The 16,692-nt window shown below is 27.0% G+C and overlaps 4 protein-coding genes across 4 annotated transcripts; all 4 read right to left on the bottom strand.

Annotated features, from left to right (window-relative positions):
* LOC114934518 (uncharacterized) lies at window positions 1–3,847 on the bottom strand. Its single transcript, XM_029307168.2, has 7 exons — window positions 3,750–3,847; window positions 1,981–2,807; window positions 1,627–1,726; window positions 1,350–1,457; window positions 713–868; window positions 512–600; window positions 1–220 (listed from the first exon to the last, which is right to left on the bottom strand). Exons 2-6 carry the CDS (start codon window positions 2,766–2,768, stop codon window positions 550–552), a joined length of 1,203 nt encoding a protein of 400 aa, XP_029163001.1. The 5' UTR covers window positions 2,769–2,807; window positions 3,750–3,847; the 3' UTR covers window positions 1–220; window positions 512–549.
* Window positions 3,848–4,657: 810 nt separating this feature from the next.
* Window positions 4,658–7,736, bottom strand: LOC114934523 (uncharacterized). Its single transcript, XM_029307172.2, has 7 exons — window positions 7,682–7,736; window positions 6,535–7,350; window positions 6,166–6,265; window positions 5,910–6,017; window positions 5,056–5,211; window positions 4,880–4,966; window positions 4,658–4,787 (listed from the first exon to the last, which is right to left on the bottom strand). The coding sequence occupies exons 2-6, from the start codon at window positions 7,314–7,316 to the stop codon at window positions 4,916–4,918; spliced, it is 1,197 nt and encodes a 398-aa protein (XP_029163005.2). The 5' UTR covers window positions 7,317–7,350; window positions 7,682–7,736; the 3' UTR covers window positions 4,658–4,787; window positions 4,880–4,915.
* Window positions 7,737–9,546: 1,810 nt separating this feature from the next.
* On the bottom strand, window positions 9,547–11,327 carry LOC114934530 (uncharacterized). Its single transcript, XM_029307178.1, has 5 exons — window positions 10,543–11,327; window positions 10,206–10,305; window positions 9,972–10,079; window positions 9,687–9,842; window positions 9,547–9,597 (listed from the first exon to the last, which is right to left on the bottom strand). Exons 1-5 carry the CDS (start codon window positions 11,325–11,327, stop codon window positions 9,547–9,549), a joined length of 1,200 nt encoding a protein of 399 aa, XP_029163011.1.
* Window positions 11,328–13,275: 1,948 nt separating this feature from the next.
* On the bottom strand, window positions 13,276–16,601 carry LOC114934529 (uncharacterized). The gene is made up of 5 exons (XM_029307177.1): window positions 16,466–16,601; window positions 15,387–16,217; window positions 15,003–15,102; window positions 14,759–14,866; window positions 13,276–13,443 (listed from the first exon to the last, which is right to left on the bottom strand). Exons 2-5 carry the CDS (start codon window positions 16,169–16,171, stop codon window positions 13,276–13,278), a joined length of 1,161 nt encoding a protein of 386 aa, XP_029163010.1. The 5' UTR covers window positions 16,172–16,217; window positions 16,466–16,601.
* Between the last annotated feature and the right edge of the window lie 91 nt (window positions 16,602–16,692).

Raw genomic sequence — 16,692 nt, 5'->3', positions numbered from 1 at the left:
GATAATTAATAACAATTTATTAAAGGAAACTGGTTTTAACGCGACTATAGGTTTGCTTGTAATTAACGTAGTATAAAGTAGTAATTATATCTTAGGCTGTACTGTCACGACCCTTTCTCATTGTCAATACTACAGAACCCGAGAAACGCTCTAAATTTACTGCTGTCTGATTCATTCTATTTACTAGAAGAATTTCATATTAATCTGGAATATACTATAACTAAAAAAGAAATTTTTTATTAGAATAATTTATAATATATTAAAATATCCTATTTTTATCACAAACTGATTATTAAGGTAAATTATTATTTTCTATATAATTTTTTAATTATATATTTATTTTAATTATTATTATTTATTATTTAAGTTTCTGTTAATGATAAATTAGAATTAAAAAAATAAAATTTAAAAGTTATTAATTATGTAACAAGATAAAAATTTATTTTAAACATAAATTAATTTCTATTTATATATATATATATTTCTTGTTCATTAAGATTTATATACTTACAATATATGTAAAATACTGCATAATACTCTCATCATTTTTTAACTGGTTTTTAATAACAGAAGTGCAATAGAGTATGACTGATTTAAAATCTAGAATATATATGATTGATTCAAAATCTAGAACATTACTCAACATTAAAAAAAAAAATAAAAATGCTAGTAGAATATTTTAGAATATATGTATATTATATATAAAACTCACCACCATGAATGAGGGCAGAGACAGATTATATTTTTCAAATGTTGAAAGTTTAAGCTCTAAATTATTAGTTGATATCATAAATAAGAATATCTGTTTTACGGAAGGTGTCAATTGATACCACTCCTGATGAAATGCTTGATCCGTTATTTCAATACTCTAAATTACAAAGAAGATAACAATATGTAGTTCAAATAATAAATTGAAGTTTATGTAGTGAAAGGTTGCGAACCCGCACACACTTGTAGCAATCACATATCAATGATTTTTACATATTTTTACATATCAGTCGCAAAAAGAGTAATTTATCTATGCAAAGCACTTGCGTTTTTCAGCCTAACAAATAATTGCTAGAAAACGATATTTGTTAATTAGAAAAATATATGAGATAGCTGAATTGAGAATTGAATCTTTCTAGGCAACTTTTCTTATTATTGAATTAATCTCAGTAATATACTTAATAACATTGTATATAATAATATATGTTCTGTCTATATCTAATCTATGCATAATAATATATTTTTGATTCCTCGCATTTTTTATTTATACTACTTTATATTTAATATATGCATATATATATAAAAAAGTATATATTACTTAATTATATAATTAACAATAAAGTATATAACTCTAAATTTACCGCATCTAATAGCTGTTGTACACAAGAACATATTATAAAGAGCTGTACTACTCCTCCAGATGCATACATAGCGATCAGGGATCCTTCCAATAAATTCGTTGATGGTATCTAAAGTTTCAAGAAAACACAAAATTATGATACCTATAAGTGTATAATTTATAATATTTTTTGATAAGATACACCTATATACAACATCTTTTATTATCATATATATAATTTTCACATCGTCAAAAAGACTCTAAATATTAATTAATTTAAAAAATTATAATTTACTTACTGAAATTACCATGATAGCGATACCGCAAAACCGAAGAACGCTAATAATATATATTAAACTAAAATTCAAAGATAGCAGTTGTCTCAACATTAACGTTATGCTAAAACACAATTTATAAAATGTTATCAAATTACATATTAAGTTAAAAATTAAAATTAAAATATTTTTTTACATGCTAATTAATGTAAATTTATTTTATTAAATATTACAATAAAACGGTACATTTTAAATTTAATTTTTTAAGTGCACTTTTTACTAAAAAATATTACGTAAAGAGATTTATATTAAATAAAAATCTTTTTATAAAAAAGTTTTCGATTCTATTAACATTAAAGTTTTAGTTAACAAATTTACCGAAAAACTGCGGTATAATGCTGACATAAAGATTTCATCTTTTCATCTGTATTAAAATTTGTTTCAAAATAAAGCTTTTTTTTATTAGAATTATCATTATCATTAATTTGCAGAGCTCCATCGTGAAATATCATCGAAAGTTTTATAGCAATATATTTATATTGTGCCGTTAATAATAATATCAGATTTATCATGTAGCTATCCACACTAACTTTCTTTGTAAAAATATACATGCTGCTGAACATAATGATAAGACTTCCCAACACAAAAATACCGCTTGAGAATGGTTCCTTTGTGAAAGCAATCGGCATTCTAAAATCCACATAGAAAAAGGTGCGTCTTTGAAAGACTAACATAAATGGTACGCCACTCCATATAATTATAGATCCCAAGCCGGCCATCCAGTAAAACCAAAGGGGAATCCTCATTGGTTTCATCGTCGCTATTATCGTATTTTTCATTATTTCGTCTTCTATGCGTAAAATGTCATTTAATTTCTGGAATAATTGCTGTACTAGTTTCCTGCGCGCGTGAATTTGTACGACCAGGAAGACCACTTCTATTGTGACCACAATAGCGACCAAACCATCTTTTAAAGCTTTTTCTTTCGGCACGTACATGCATCCGGGGATTATTATTATTGTTTGAATTAATTCAAGTAACCATACTAAAATGCTGTATATTTTCCATAATACGGGAAACGATGAATTGTCAACAGTTATTGGTAAGAGATTCCCTGAGATCTTATTCAATCGAACATTAAAAATGTTAATTTTTTGAATATCCATAATAAGAGTTTGATGTCGTCTTTTGTAATAAGTTCTATTCTATAAAACGGAAGGTATAAATAATTATAATTGAGACTTCGATCTAGGTTTTCGTTTCATTTGATATTTTTGTTCTACATTAATATACAGGGTTTGTCCGGAAAGTAATGCGTCGCATTTTTTTGTGACGCGACTATACATCGCAGAGCGATGGGACCGGTTGGGGAGGAAGGGGGGTACCCTTAGCTTTCCAACGGTAGGTCGCTCAATTGTTTCCATGCGCTTGGAGGGTTAGGACGGCTTATTCTGTGAACCTCTGCTTAGTGGTCGCGTCGAACTTGTGATGGAGAGAACGATAGAGCAACGCTATGCGATAAAGTTATATTACGGCCTACCTGACCCGGATCGGTGTGGCAACGGTGCCGCAGCCGCCCTACAGTCCCGACTTGGCCCCGGCGGACTTTTTTTTATTTCCTCGGCTGAAAAGGGAGCTCAAAGGACAACAGCTCGAGTCGGTTGACAACGTACAAGCTACTTCGACGGCCTCCCTGAACAGCATCCCAGTCAAGGAGTTCCAGAAATCTTATGACGCATGGAAATCGCGTTGGCAAAAATGTATTGACGCAGAAGGGTCATACTTCGAACAATTTTAAGTTGTTTTACCTATGCGATCAATAAATTCTTTTTTAAAAAAATGCGACGCATTACTTTCCGGACAAACCCTGTATATATTAATTATTACTTATTTCATCATTTCTTAAGATTTTTTATTTATATCTCTATCTATATATTTTGATATATTTAAAATTAACTAACTTCCAATTATAATGAATTAATAATATACTTTTTTAATTTTAAGTTTCCAAAATTAAAAAGGAAGGCGATTTTTTTTCAATCATAACTCGTTCCAAAAAATACTTTTAGATTTTTTATGTTTTAAATAAAAATATATAGACACTGTGTATTATGTACATAGTATATGCACTGTATATGTATACATACCGTATATACACTTTGCTTTATATTTCTATCTCGATACTCATCCTCCTTTCTGTCGAAGTGTATAATCAAGACTTTCTAAGACTAGTTCGACAGTTATTACTATAGCTGGAACAATTTATTATTTCTCTCAAGTTTTTCCCCTCTATTTTTCAATATACTATATGCTATTATTATGTGACAATGTACATGAAATATAAAATACGCTTCTCTTTCATTCTAAATGTCGACATTTGCCATATGATTACTACTCGAGTATATGTAGCATAGTAAATCATAAATAGTCAGATCACGATTCTTTGAATATCTGATATGTCAGGAAGACTTATTTGTGCATTAGTGTACATATATAAAAGAAAGATAAAGTATAAATGTGATGGTGGACAATGATTTATTGCAGAAAAGTACTCTGAATTTAGAAAAGACAAATATACGACTATTTTATTTGATTGTCACATTTCTATTATCTATGATTATTTTATTGTATATGGCTGCGACTGGATTGAGGATTCCTCATGGATCCTCAGTAATATCTAACAGCTCTAATGCATCCATGAAAAAACTTTATATTCATACATGAAGTATAAGTTTGAAGTCTGCAAGAAGTCTGAATCTATTAGTGTTTTAGTGTTTTAATGTTTAAGTGTTTTAATAAATTCATATGTAGAATATGTTTTAAATAACTATATCTTCATATATCTATATTGCAAGCTCATCTTTAAGTAAGTTATTATATATAATTAATTAATATATTTGATATTTTACTAATAATTTCCAAAAGCTTATATAAGACATACAAACTTTATGTTTGTTAAAAATAATTGTAATCAATTAAAAATTTATAATTATTATTTAATGTAAAATAAGATAGAAGAATAGATTTTATTATAAATTCAACATTCTACATTGCATTGTCATAAACAGTTAGAGTTTATTAATTCTCAATTATCTACATCACACAGTGAAATCTGTATATTGTACTAACATTTTTACTTACATTTAATAATTGTCTATTTTATTGTACATTTAACACTATATTTACTGAAAAAACAAATTTTAGCACAATAAAAGTTGATCTTAAAAAGTTAAATATATATTTATTTATATATATTTTTTTCAATAAAATTACTTACATACTGTGTATAAACCTATACAGTCATCCTCATTTTTCAATTAGTTTTTAATAATAAAAGCGCAATGCTATATGATTGATTCAAAATCTAGAACATTACTCAACATTTAAAATAAAAGAAAATAAAAATGCTAGTAGAATATTTTAGAATATATGTATATTATATATAAAACTCACCACCATGAATGAGGGCAGAGACAGACTGTATTTTTCAAATGTTGAAAGTTTTATTTCTAAACTATTACCCATTATCATAAACATGAATATCCGTTTTATAGAAGATCCAAATTGATACCATTCCTCGTGAAATGCTTGATCCGTTATTTTAATACTCTAAATTAAATAAAAAGTAACATATGCATATAGATTTTTTTAAAAAAGGGGAACATTTTTTATCCTAAAAAAGTATGCTATTTTCAAACTCGAAAAATCATCGTAGACTAAATATTAAAAAAACATTTTGACTTTTGAAGTGTCAACTTTAACGCGCTGTCGTTGATTTTATAAAATAATTTATTTTACTTATTCTGAAACATGCAGATTTAGTTACAAAATCATGTAACTCGATCGGAAAAAGTCGTAGGAAAATTTAAAAAATGTAAAAGCAATGTTTTGTAGACAATATGTTGTATAGTTTATGAAACTTGAGAATTTTTCGACAAAAATTTTTTTATCGCGATGCACAGTGTCAAACAAAAATATGTAATTTTAAAAAACAAAACAATGTATTCTTTTTTTAAGCATAGAACGGAAAGATAAAAAAAATTTTAAACCACCAATTCCGCGTTAAAGCTAAAATTTCAAGCTTTAAAATGCGTTTTTAATTTTTAATCTACGATCATCTTTCGCCGAGTTTCAGCGGTTTGAAAATAGCATAATTTTTAGGATAGGAAAATGTTCTCTATTATTTTTTAGTGCATAATAAGTAATATTTAGCGCATAATAATATTTCTTTATTGATTACCCACATTTCTATATGCATTTTGTAGTATATTTAATATCTGAGTGAAAGTATGTATTACTGAATTTACCGCATCTAATAGTTGCTGCACACAAGAACACATTATGTAGAGCTGTACTACTCCACCCGATGCGTACATAACGATTACGAGCACTTCCACTAAAGCGACTGATGGTATCTGAAGTTTCGGGAAGACACAAAGAATCATCAGGAATGGTGATATACTATAACTGATAATTCGCAATAAGATACACCAGCATTATCTAGTTGCGTCTAGCATTTTATTTATGTATAGATTAACTAATATGTCATAAATTATTACTTACTGAAACCACCATAATAGCGATGCAGCAAAAACGAAAAACGCTGATAATATATATTAGACTAAAATTCAAAGATAACAGTCTTCTTAACAATAACGTTACGCTGAAATAAAATTTATATAATACTTATCATATTACATATTATAACAATAAACGGAATTAAAATATTGTATTAATAATTAAGAAATCTATCTAATTGAATATTACATACACAAGATGACATTTTAAAAATTTATCTTATTTAAGAAAATTTAATAATTTAAATGCACATTACGCGTATTAATTAAAAAACGTTATTAAAAGATTTAAATCAAAAGATTTTGATAAAAGAGTATCTGATTGTATTGACAATTTTCAGCTAAAAAAACTTACTGAATAACCGCGTGATGATGCCGACATAAAGATTTTATTTGTTCTTCTGCATTAAAATGTATTTGAGAATACTTCTTTTGATTAGAAACATTGCAACTAATCTGCGAAATTTTATCGCAAAATATCATTGAGAGCTTTGAAGCGATATATTTATATTGTGCTGTTAATAACAATATCATATTTATCATGTAGCTGTCCACACCGACTTTCTTTGTAAAAATATACATGCTGCTGATCATTACGACAAAACTTCCTAACACAAAAATGTTGGTCGAGAATGGCTCTTTGGAAAGCACGACCGGCATTCTATAATCTACGTAAAAAAAGGTATTTTTTTGAAAAATGATCGTAAATGGTACAGCACTCCATATAATAATAGCCATCACGCCGGCTGTCCAGTAAAATTTAAGGGGAATTCCTATCGGTTTTATCGTGTTCATTACTATGTTTCTCAAAATATCATCATCCACGCACAAAATATTATTCAATTTTTGGATCAATTCCTGCACCAATTCTTTACGTGCGTGAATTTGTACGACCAGGAAGACCACTTCTATTGTGACCACAATGCCAATTAGACCGTCTTTTAAAGCCTTTTCTTTCGGCACATTAAGGCACCCAGGAATTAGAATGCAAATTTGAATTATTTCGAACAACCACACTAGAAAGCTATATATTTTCCAGAATATAGAAAATGACGAATCGTCAGCAGTCAATGGTAACAAATTACCTGATACCATGTTTAACAAAACATTTAAAGAATTCACTTTTTGTATATCCATGAGTGTATTGTTTTTTTAAGTAATAAATCTTATTCTGTAAAACAAAGGCATAACAATTAAGGCTTTGATTGTGTGATTCTACTTTTTCATGTAAACGTGAACATTCTTTAAAATTTCGTTTGTGTTATGCATTAATATTAACGTATATGTTATTTTAATAATATTTATTAATTAATTAGATCAACGCGCTCGTAAAATTAATACATTTACAATATTTATTTGCAATATTCATTCTCTACAACAAAATTTTAATAAATAGGTAAAGAAAAATATATATTTTAATTTTTATAAAATTTGTTTTGCAAAAGAGTTATTATTTTTTAAATAAAAATATACATATAAACAACTTATAAATATGCACTTACTTCTATGTTTAAGATTTCAATCGATGTTTGCACTTCTCTTTCTCGAATAGGACGAACATAGTACAAACAGTATTCGAATGTCATCTCTATATCCTGAACAATTTATTATTCTTTTTGAATTTCTCACGTTTTAGATCAATGCACTGTACACTGCCATTAAGCGGAAATATACACAAAACAGAAATATGCTTTTATCATTTTAATGATCAATAATTGCTTGAATATGATTATAAAGGTCTTCTCTGAATACCTTATAAGTTAAGAAGACTTTGTGCACTAAGAGAATATAAACGTATGAATAAGAACGAATTGGAAGAGAACTATTCGCGATCATAGATGTGTACCAATACCAGAAAACTGTACTATATTCAATAAAGGAATACATGACTAAATGTGCTTGTAATTAGTACAATTCGATAAAGTAATAATTATCTTATACGGCTTAACGATTTTCACTGAATAGCAAAGTCGAAGAAACACTGAATATTATCTACAGTGTTTTGTATCGAATCATCGCTGATTATAGTAGATTTATACAGTTCTCTCTAGATATGTAACATTAAAAATTTAAATGCCGGCATTTTATATTTTACTTTTAATTTAGATAATAATAAAAAAAATTAATAAAAATAGAGGTATATTATAAATTTTATATTATAATACATATATCATAATATATCAAAATAAATATACATACAAAACATAAATTACATAAAACGATAATATTTTATTAAATATTGAAATTTTAAAAAATATAATATAAAATATAATAAGATTTCAAAAATGTTGTAATTTATGATTTTCCCTGGATTATAGAAGTGAGTATTTTAAAATGAATATAAAAGTGCAATATCAATTTAATTACATCTCTACAATTAGAGTGCTTCCAAAAAGTGATTTTTGACTATTTAATAATTATATTCTATTTCCTATTTTAATGATTATATTATGCTTACTACACACAAAAAACATAAAACAAAACATTGTTTTGATACTGACGCTCTCAGCTCCTTTTCCACTCATTGATGATCTGTTGTAAGATGATTTTTTTCTGAGAATTGTTGCTATCATTTTGTAATTAAAATTACAATTAAAATAATAGTGATAATTTTTTTATGTACCGATATTGCGCAGTTAACATCAATAGATGTTCAAGTTGTAGTATTTCCTCAAGAACAAGTAGACATCGCCTATTGTCATAATAATGATTGACGGAATTAAAACGTGGACTGAGAATGGTTTGAGGCTGAAAGCTGCTGGCAAATTGTAATCTACGTAATAAAAGATAGTTTTTTCGAAAAACAATAAATCGAATGTGTGATTCATAAAGTCACGCTTCCCACTCCATAAATTATGAAATATAGTATAATTATTGGTTTCAGTAACGGTTTCACAATATTAATGATAAAAAAGATACCTCTATTATGACGACAGAGATAATATTATTTTTCAAAACCTTCTCTTTTGAAGTTACAATTAATCCGGCGATTAATGCAATCGCGTGAATCAATTCTAGTAAACAAACGTAAATAAACGTAAATAAACGTGAATAAACATGCTTGTAATTACTATTCGATAAAATAATATCTTATATGGCTCAGCGACAAATTAGCAAATTCGAAGAAACGCTGATAATTTAATATCGTCTACAGTATATTATATCAATTGTACATTAATCTAAAATATATTAAGACAAAGTACTATTTCAATAGTATTACAGAGGTTGAATAGATTAATCTAGTTTAAAATTTTTAATTGTTTATGAATTATTTTGATATAAATTAACAATTTTTCATTCATATTTTACAAGCTACTTTCTAACGTATACTTACTGTTTATAAAATTTACACAGAACTAATCACCTTTTAATAAGTTCTTAATAGTATAAGAGCGATTGAATATGATTGGTTTAAAATCTAAAATGTTATTCGAAGATGTACAAACATATTTGAAAGTAATAATAAAAATATTAAAACATAAAAAGCAACTTATTTTATAAACTCACTGTCATAAATGAAGACAGAGATAAATTGTATCTCTTAAACGTTGAAAGTTTAAGTTCTAAGTTATTAGCCATCATCATAATTATAAATATTCGTTTTATAGATGTTCCATATCGATACCATCCTTTATGAAATGCTTTATCCGTCATTTCACTGCTCTAAATTTTAGAGGGAATGTAACAATCTATATATTATATATGTATTATAATAATGTATTCTTATTAATTTCAACTTTTCGATTGCGCCTACTCTTTTATATATGTAAAATTTATATAAGAATGTCTTACCGCATCTAGTAGTTGTTGCACACAAGAACACAGTATGTATAGCTGCACTATTCCACCGCAAGCATACAAAGTAAATACGAATTTTACATTCAAATCGCTTGATGGTATCTGAAATCACGACAAATTATGAAAATTGATGGACTATAATTAATAATTATTTGTAACGTTAAATAGCATTAAAATATATTAACAAGTATTTTTTTAGAATAATTAGTATTAGAAATGTATACTCACTGAGATCACCATAATAGCAATGCAGCAAAACCGGAAAACGCTGTTTAGATATATTATACTGAGACTTAGAGCTAACAGCTCTCTTAGCATTAATGTGACGCTAAAATAGAATATATAAATATTATAAATTATTTTATGAAGTAAATAATATTATATATAGAAACTGCTTTAAAGTATTTTATAATAAATTTATTTATAATTTAATAAAATTATTGCATTTCTCTAATCAATTTAAACTTTAAGAATAATATATATATATATATATATATATAATAAAATGAAAAGTCTGTATATATACAAAATTGTTTTAATTATGATTTTTAGCAAATAATCTTACTGAAGAACCACGTTATGATGACGACATATATATTTCATTTCCTTTTCCGCGTATAAATTTATTTCAGGACAAGGTGTCTTTTTACTAGAACTGTGATTATCATTCTGTAACCTTTCGTCTTGAAATATCATGGAGAGTTTCAACGCGATGTATTTATATTGTGCCGTGACCAACAATATCATATTTATTACGTAGCTATCCACACTGACTTTCTTCGTAAAGATGTACATGCTGCTGAACATAACAATTAGACTTCCCAATAGAAAAATACCGTTCGAGAATGGCTCTTTGGATAACACGACTGGCATTCTGTAATCCAAGTAGACGAAGGAATTTTTCTTTAAAATTAATGCAAACGGCACGGTGAACCACAGGATTAGTGAAATTATGCCAATTAGCCAATAAAATTTGAGAGGAGTCTTCATCGAATTTACCGTCGTCATCACTATGTTTGCCATTATTTTGTCCTTCACGCGCATAATATTATTCAATTTCTGAATTATTTGTTGTATTAATGCTTTACGCGAATAAATTCGCACAATTGTAAAGACTACTTCTATGGTAATTGCAATGCCAATTAGACCGTCTTTCAGAACTTTTTCTTTTGGCATAATTATGCAACCGGGAATTAAAATACACATTTGAATTATTTCGAGCAACCAAATTAAAGCACTGTATATTCTCCATACCATAGAAAATGATGAACCATCGGGAGTCATTGGTAATAGATTACCTGACAGCTTATTAAGCCAAACGTTTAAAGAATTCACGCGTTGAAAATCCATGTATGTAAATCGATGTATTATTGATATAACTTTTTTGGGTCCTATAAAATACGTGAAAACCGAATAATTAAAAAGTCAATTAATAAAGTTTAATAAAATTGATTTAGTAATTAATTCTTGTGCAAATTGTATTGGAACAAATTTATTTAAATTTATTCTTAAATTTATTTTTTCAAATTTTTAAGATTCAAAAATTTATTACAAATATTATTTACAATTTATCTTTGTTATATAAATTTATATATTTATATGTATATTATAGCAATTATAATGACAATAAATAATTTACCTATGTAAAATAAAATAATGCTTTCATATACAAAAAGTAGGAGATACTCGAACAAAAAAATATCTTTTTTTCGAGATATCATTAAGTTAATAAAATGATACTATACAATAAATAAACAAATGTGCTTATACTATTTTGCAACCACAAAATTTAAAATAATAATTATGCAATAGTATAATTTTTTTATAACTGCGTGCAATGTAACAAGTATGCATTATTATAAAAGCATTGACGTAAATCAAAATTTAATATTTCATTTTATTAGCAATTACGATCAGCAGTTACAAATAACTAATATATGTATATATGTATTAGATATATTAATTTTTTAAAATTTGTATTATTAATTGTTTATGCTTTTATATATTTATATTCTGTTTTTCAAAAGTAAGTGCTGTCTTTCTTTATTAAATTATCAGTAATTATTTGATAAGTATTTGATGAATATAAGTATATAAACAAATAGATAATATATATGCACTTACTTCTACGTTTCACGTTTCACGTTTTGCTGTCGATGTTCCTGTTCTTACTGTCGAGAAGCACAAGTAAGATATAGTATTTGAATATTATTGCTATACCTTCAACAATTTATTATTCTTTCAAATTTTCTCTTTTATCAATGCATTATTATTACGCCATCATTATATGGCAATATACACAAAACAGAAATGTGCTTTTATAACTTTAAAGATCAATAATTGCTTTATGATTACTACTTTACACAACTTTAAAGACCAATAATTGCTTTATGATCAGTACTTAAATGTCAGTAAATTATTTGTGTTAACATTAGGATTTTGAATATCTTGTAAGTTAAGAAAATTTTGTGTACTAAATGTAAGGATATAAAAAAATCGTGAAAAAAATAATAATCCGCAATTGTTGCGTAATCTTTCTGTCACAGAAAATTATACCATATACATTCAATACATAAATAAACTATAAATTGTAAACTTGCTTCAATTTTTACTTATTCATAAGATAATAATTATCTATCTCATATCTGTAACTATCTATTATATCTATTATATTTTGTAGACTTACAAAATCATGGAAATCAAAAACCGCTAAAAATGTATTTATCATGTGTCTCATCGATTTTGTATTAATCTAAAATATACTATAAAACAAATTATTTCAATAAGTTATAATCTGTTTTTATATATGTCTATATAATGTCTGATATAAATTATTATCTATAATCAATTACTTAAGATCGTGTTTTATATTATAGTAAATAATTACAATTTTTATTGCTTATATAATATTTATTATTGTTTCTATTACAATAAAATCTATGTATTTTACTAGTCACTTACACTTTATAATTTATACTTGTTTTAATATATTATATTTCTCACATATCGTTTTTACTCTGAAACAGTTGCCTTACATTTTAGAAGAACGTGAAAGTAATCATAAATACTTTAACTTTTACATATATTTTATTTTTATAATAGAGAGAGAGAGAAGATCCTATACTTACTGTTTATAAAGTTTATACAGTTTACAGAGAGCTGATCATTTTTCAATTAGTTTTTAATAGTATAAGTGCAATTGAATATGATTGATTTAAAATCTAAAATATTATTTGAAAATATAACAAACATATTATAAAATACTAACAAAAAATTAGAACACAAAAATCAATTAATTTTATAAACTCACTGTCATAAATGAAGACAGAGATAAATTGTATCTTTCAAACGTTGAGAGTTTAAGTTCTAAATTATTAGCCATTATCATAAATATAAATGTCCGCTGTATAGAAGTTCCATAACGATACCACTCGCCGTGAAATGCTTGATCCGTTATTTCAGTGCTCTAAGTTTTAGAGAGAAAATAATAATCCACATATAATAATGTATTTTTGTTAATTACAACATTTTTATTGAACTAGACAACACAAGCGCACGCTTTACGCGCTTCTTTGATATTATTTCTATTGTTTATTTTACAACTTTCAAATTGTTAATTTTTGCAATGACAGTTGTTTGATGCTATGACTATAATTTTAATTTGCCGAATTACTATTATGTACATAATATTAATTCCCGAATTTTTCTAATGTATATAATTTTAATTTATTGATTTTGTTTAGTTTAATCAAATATAATTACGTGCGCGAAGCGAAGTTATATTATTCTTCGATAATAAAACCTTATAAATTGCAACGCATGTATAAAATTATTATTGCAATGCATGTATAGAAATATATTTATTAATTACGTGATTCATAAAAACTTAATATTTAAATTTTTAACAGAAAAAAAACAATTTTCTACAAGAATCTTTTGATCAAAATATTTGTGCTTATCCATTAGATTCGCACATCTGTACACGTCCGCTACACTGCACGGCTCTGCACGCTGCACGACGAAAGCAATTTTCTCTTTCTATTCTTTCCATCAGATTAATACACCCCATACATCCATCACGTTGCGCGGCTCGCGCAAGACTGATTTTCGCGCGGGGTATCGTGAGCGCGGGCCCGATGGTCACGTGACCACTGGTCATGTGACCATTGGTCACGTGACTACTGGTCATGTGACCAGCGGGCCCGCGCTCGAGATACCCCGTGCGAAAATCAGTCTCGCGCGCACCGCGCAACGTGATGGATGTATGAGGTATAGAGTTTCGCGCGAGTCTAATGAAAGCGTAGATGTTTAATCACAAAAGATTTTGATAGAAAACTATTTCTTCGTTCGTATTTTCTGTAAAAGATTTAAATATTGAATTTTTATGCGTTGCATAATTAATTAATATATTTTTACCAGACCATAAGCACGCACGTTATTGATATTATTTTTATTTTGCATTTTACAATTGTCAAACTATTAACCTTTACGATGACAGTTGTCTGATGTTATTAATATAACACATAGGCTGCGTTTGCTTTGACGCTTTCAGCGCTATAAGCATCGTTTGTCTTTGTTGCACATTGAATATCAAACAAAGATGCTTATAGCGCTGAAAGCGTCCAAAACGAATGCAGCCATAATATTAATCGAAACAACCAATCAACATTGCGGATAAACAGCAACAAAATTTGCGATACTCGACTTTGCATACCTTTTTTTAGAAAGAGATACTCTTTTGTACGTAAAATTCATATAAGAATTTGTCTTATAAAACTTACCGCATCTAATAACTGTTGCACACATGAACACAGTATGTACAGCTGCACTACTCCACCGGAAGCATACATAATAAATACGGCTTTTTCATTTAAATCGCTTGAAGGTATCTGAAATTACATACAGGCACGAAAAATTATGACCAGTAGTAGACTATAATTAATAACTATTTATAACGTAAAATGGTATACAAATTTATTAGAAAATATTTTTTGATAATAATTAATATTAGAGATTTATACTCACTGAGATCACCATAATAGCAATGCAGCAAAACCGGAAAACACTGTTTAGATATGTTATACTGAGACTCATAGCTAACAATTCTTGTAGCATTAATGTGATGCTTAAAATAAAATATACAAATAATTATTATATTAAATATACATATAATTATTAGATTGTTTTATTAAATAAATAATATTATATAGGCAAACTGTCATAAAGTATTTTGTATTAAACTTATTTATAATTTAATGACACGTATTACGTTTTTTCTAATTAATTTAAAAATAAATTTAAAACTGTAAATTTGTAGATTAAACTGATCTATATATATAAAACCAAAAGTCTTTGATACAAATAAAATTTTTGCTAATTTCTATTAATAATGTTTGCAAATAATCTTACTGAAGAATCGCGTTATGATGATGACATATAGATTTTATCTCTTTTTCTGCGTAAAAATTTATTTCAGAATAATGTTGCTTTTTATTAGAACTGCTGTAATTATTCTGCAACCTTTCGTTTCGAAATATCATAGAGAGTTTTAATGCAATGTATTTATATTGTGCAGTAATCAATAATATCATATTTATTACGTAGCTATCCACACTGACTTTCTTCGTAAATATGTACATGCTGCTAAGCATGACAATGAGACTTCCCAATAAAAAAATACCGGTCGAGAATGGTTCCTTGGATAATACAATTGGCATTCTGTAATCCATGTACACGAAGGAATTTTTTTTAAAAATTAACATAAATGGTTCGGTAAACCACATGATTAAAGATACTATGCCAGCTATCCAATAAAATTTGAAAAGCATTTCCATCGGTTTCCGTGTCGCTATCACCATATTTTTCATTATTTCATCTTTTATGCACATGATATTATTCAGTTTCTGAATCAATCGTCGCACTAATGCCTTACGCGAATAAATTCTAACGGTTGTGAAGACTACTTCTATGGTAATCGCAATACCAATTAGACCATCTTTCAGAGCTTTTTCTTTCGGCACGATTATGCAACCGGGAATTAAAACACACATTTGAATTATTTCGAGTAACCAAATTGAAGCGCCATATATTCTCCATAGTATGGGAAATGATGAACCGTCATCAGTCATTGGTAACAAATTTCCTGAGACCATGTTCAATCGAACATTTAAGGGATTCACGTTTTGAAAATTCATATGTTATTGATGTACGATATCGTTTTTCTGGCAAATAGGGATCTTCCTATAAAACGGAATATATAAAAACCGAATAATCGAAATAAAAATGTTAAATAATAAAGTATGATAGAATTATCCTATTGATTCTAATAATTTATTTTCCTGCAATTTATATCTATTTAAGATATTTCTTAAACTGATTCTTAAGTATTTATTTTTCCATATTTTTAGAATTTGACTAATATTAATTTGGAAATGTATTTCTTTACTTTCAACAACAAATTTAACTTTAATTTAGTAATATTTACTCACAACAGTCAATGATTTACAATTAATGTTATTGACAAACTAATCTTCTCAACTTTTATTAATAATGTTTTATTTAAAGTAAATGTTTTTTAAAAAATTAAGAGCTTTATTAGTTAGTATTAGCAAAAATGTACTTTTCTTCTCGAAAGTTTGGATAAACTAATAAATTTTAGTGCTTTAGATATAAAGAAACTTTACTGTAGATCTTTACATTCACCGTTGTCTCCAAT

The sequence above is a fragment of the Nylanderia fulva genome, unplaced genomic scaffold (assembly GCF_048542155.1).
Source record: "Nylanderia fulva isolate GAGA-0341 unplaced genomic scaffold, ASM4854215v1 Scaffold36, whole genome shotgun sequence".
In the NCBI taxonomy this organism is placed as follows: domain Eukaryota; kingdom Metazoa; phylum Arthropoda; class Insecta; order Hymenoptera; family Formicidae; genus Nylanderia; species Nylanderia fulva.
The sequence above is the reverse complement of the archived record's forward strand: the minus strand, read 5'-3'. Positions and strand labels throughout refer to the sequence as shown.

Coding starts and splice junctions, on each gene's coding strand:
- LOC114934518 (XM_029307168.2), bottom strand. CDS start 2,768: ATGGATATTCAAAAAATTAACATTTTTAATGTTCGATTGAATAAGATC. Junction 1,458..1,626: donor TCGCTATCATGGTAATTTCA/GTAAGTAAATTA, acceptor TTGAAACTTTAG/ATACCATCAACGAATTTATT. Junction 601..712: donor CTCTGCCCTCATTCATGGTG/GTGAGTTTTATA, acceptor TATATATTCTAG/ATTTTAAATCAGTCATACTC.
- LOC114934523 (XM_029307172.2), bottom strand. CDS start 7,316: ATGGATATACAAAAAGTGAATTCTTTAAATGTTTTGTTAAACATGGTA. Junction 6,018..6,165: donor TCGCTATTATGGTGGTTTCA/GTAAGTAATAAT, acceptor CCGAAACTTCAG/ATACCATCAGTCGCTTTAGT. Junction 4,967..5,055: donor CTCTGCCCTCATTCATGGTG/GTGAGTTTTATA, acceptor GTAATGTTCTAG/ATTTTGAATCAATCATATAG.
- LOC114934530 (XM_029307178.1), bottom strand. CDS start 11,327: ATGGATTTTCAACGCGTGAATTCTTTAAACGTTTGGCTTAATAAGCTG. Junction 10,306..10,542: donor CATCATAACGTGGTTCTTCA/GTAAGATTATTT, acceptor ATTCTATTTTAG/CGTCACATTAATGCTAAGAG. Junction 9,843..9,971: donor TGCAACAACTACTAGATGCG/GTAAGACATTCT, acceptor TCTAAAATTTAG/AGCAGTGAAATGACGGATAA.
- LOC114934529 (XM_029307177.1), bottom strand. CDS start 16,171: ATGAATTTTCAAAACGTGAATCCCTTAAATGTTCGATTGAACATGGTC. Junction 15,103..15,386: donor CATCATAACGCGATTCTTCA/GTAAGATTATTT, acceptor TTTTATTTTAAG/CATCACATTAATGCTACAAG. Junction 14,867..15,002: donor TTGCTATTATGGTGATCTCA/GTGAGTATAAAT, acceptor ATGTAATTTCAG/ATACCTTCAAGCGATTTAAA.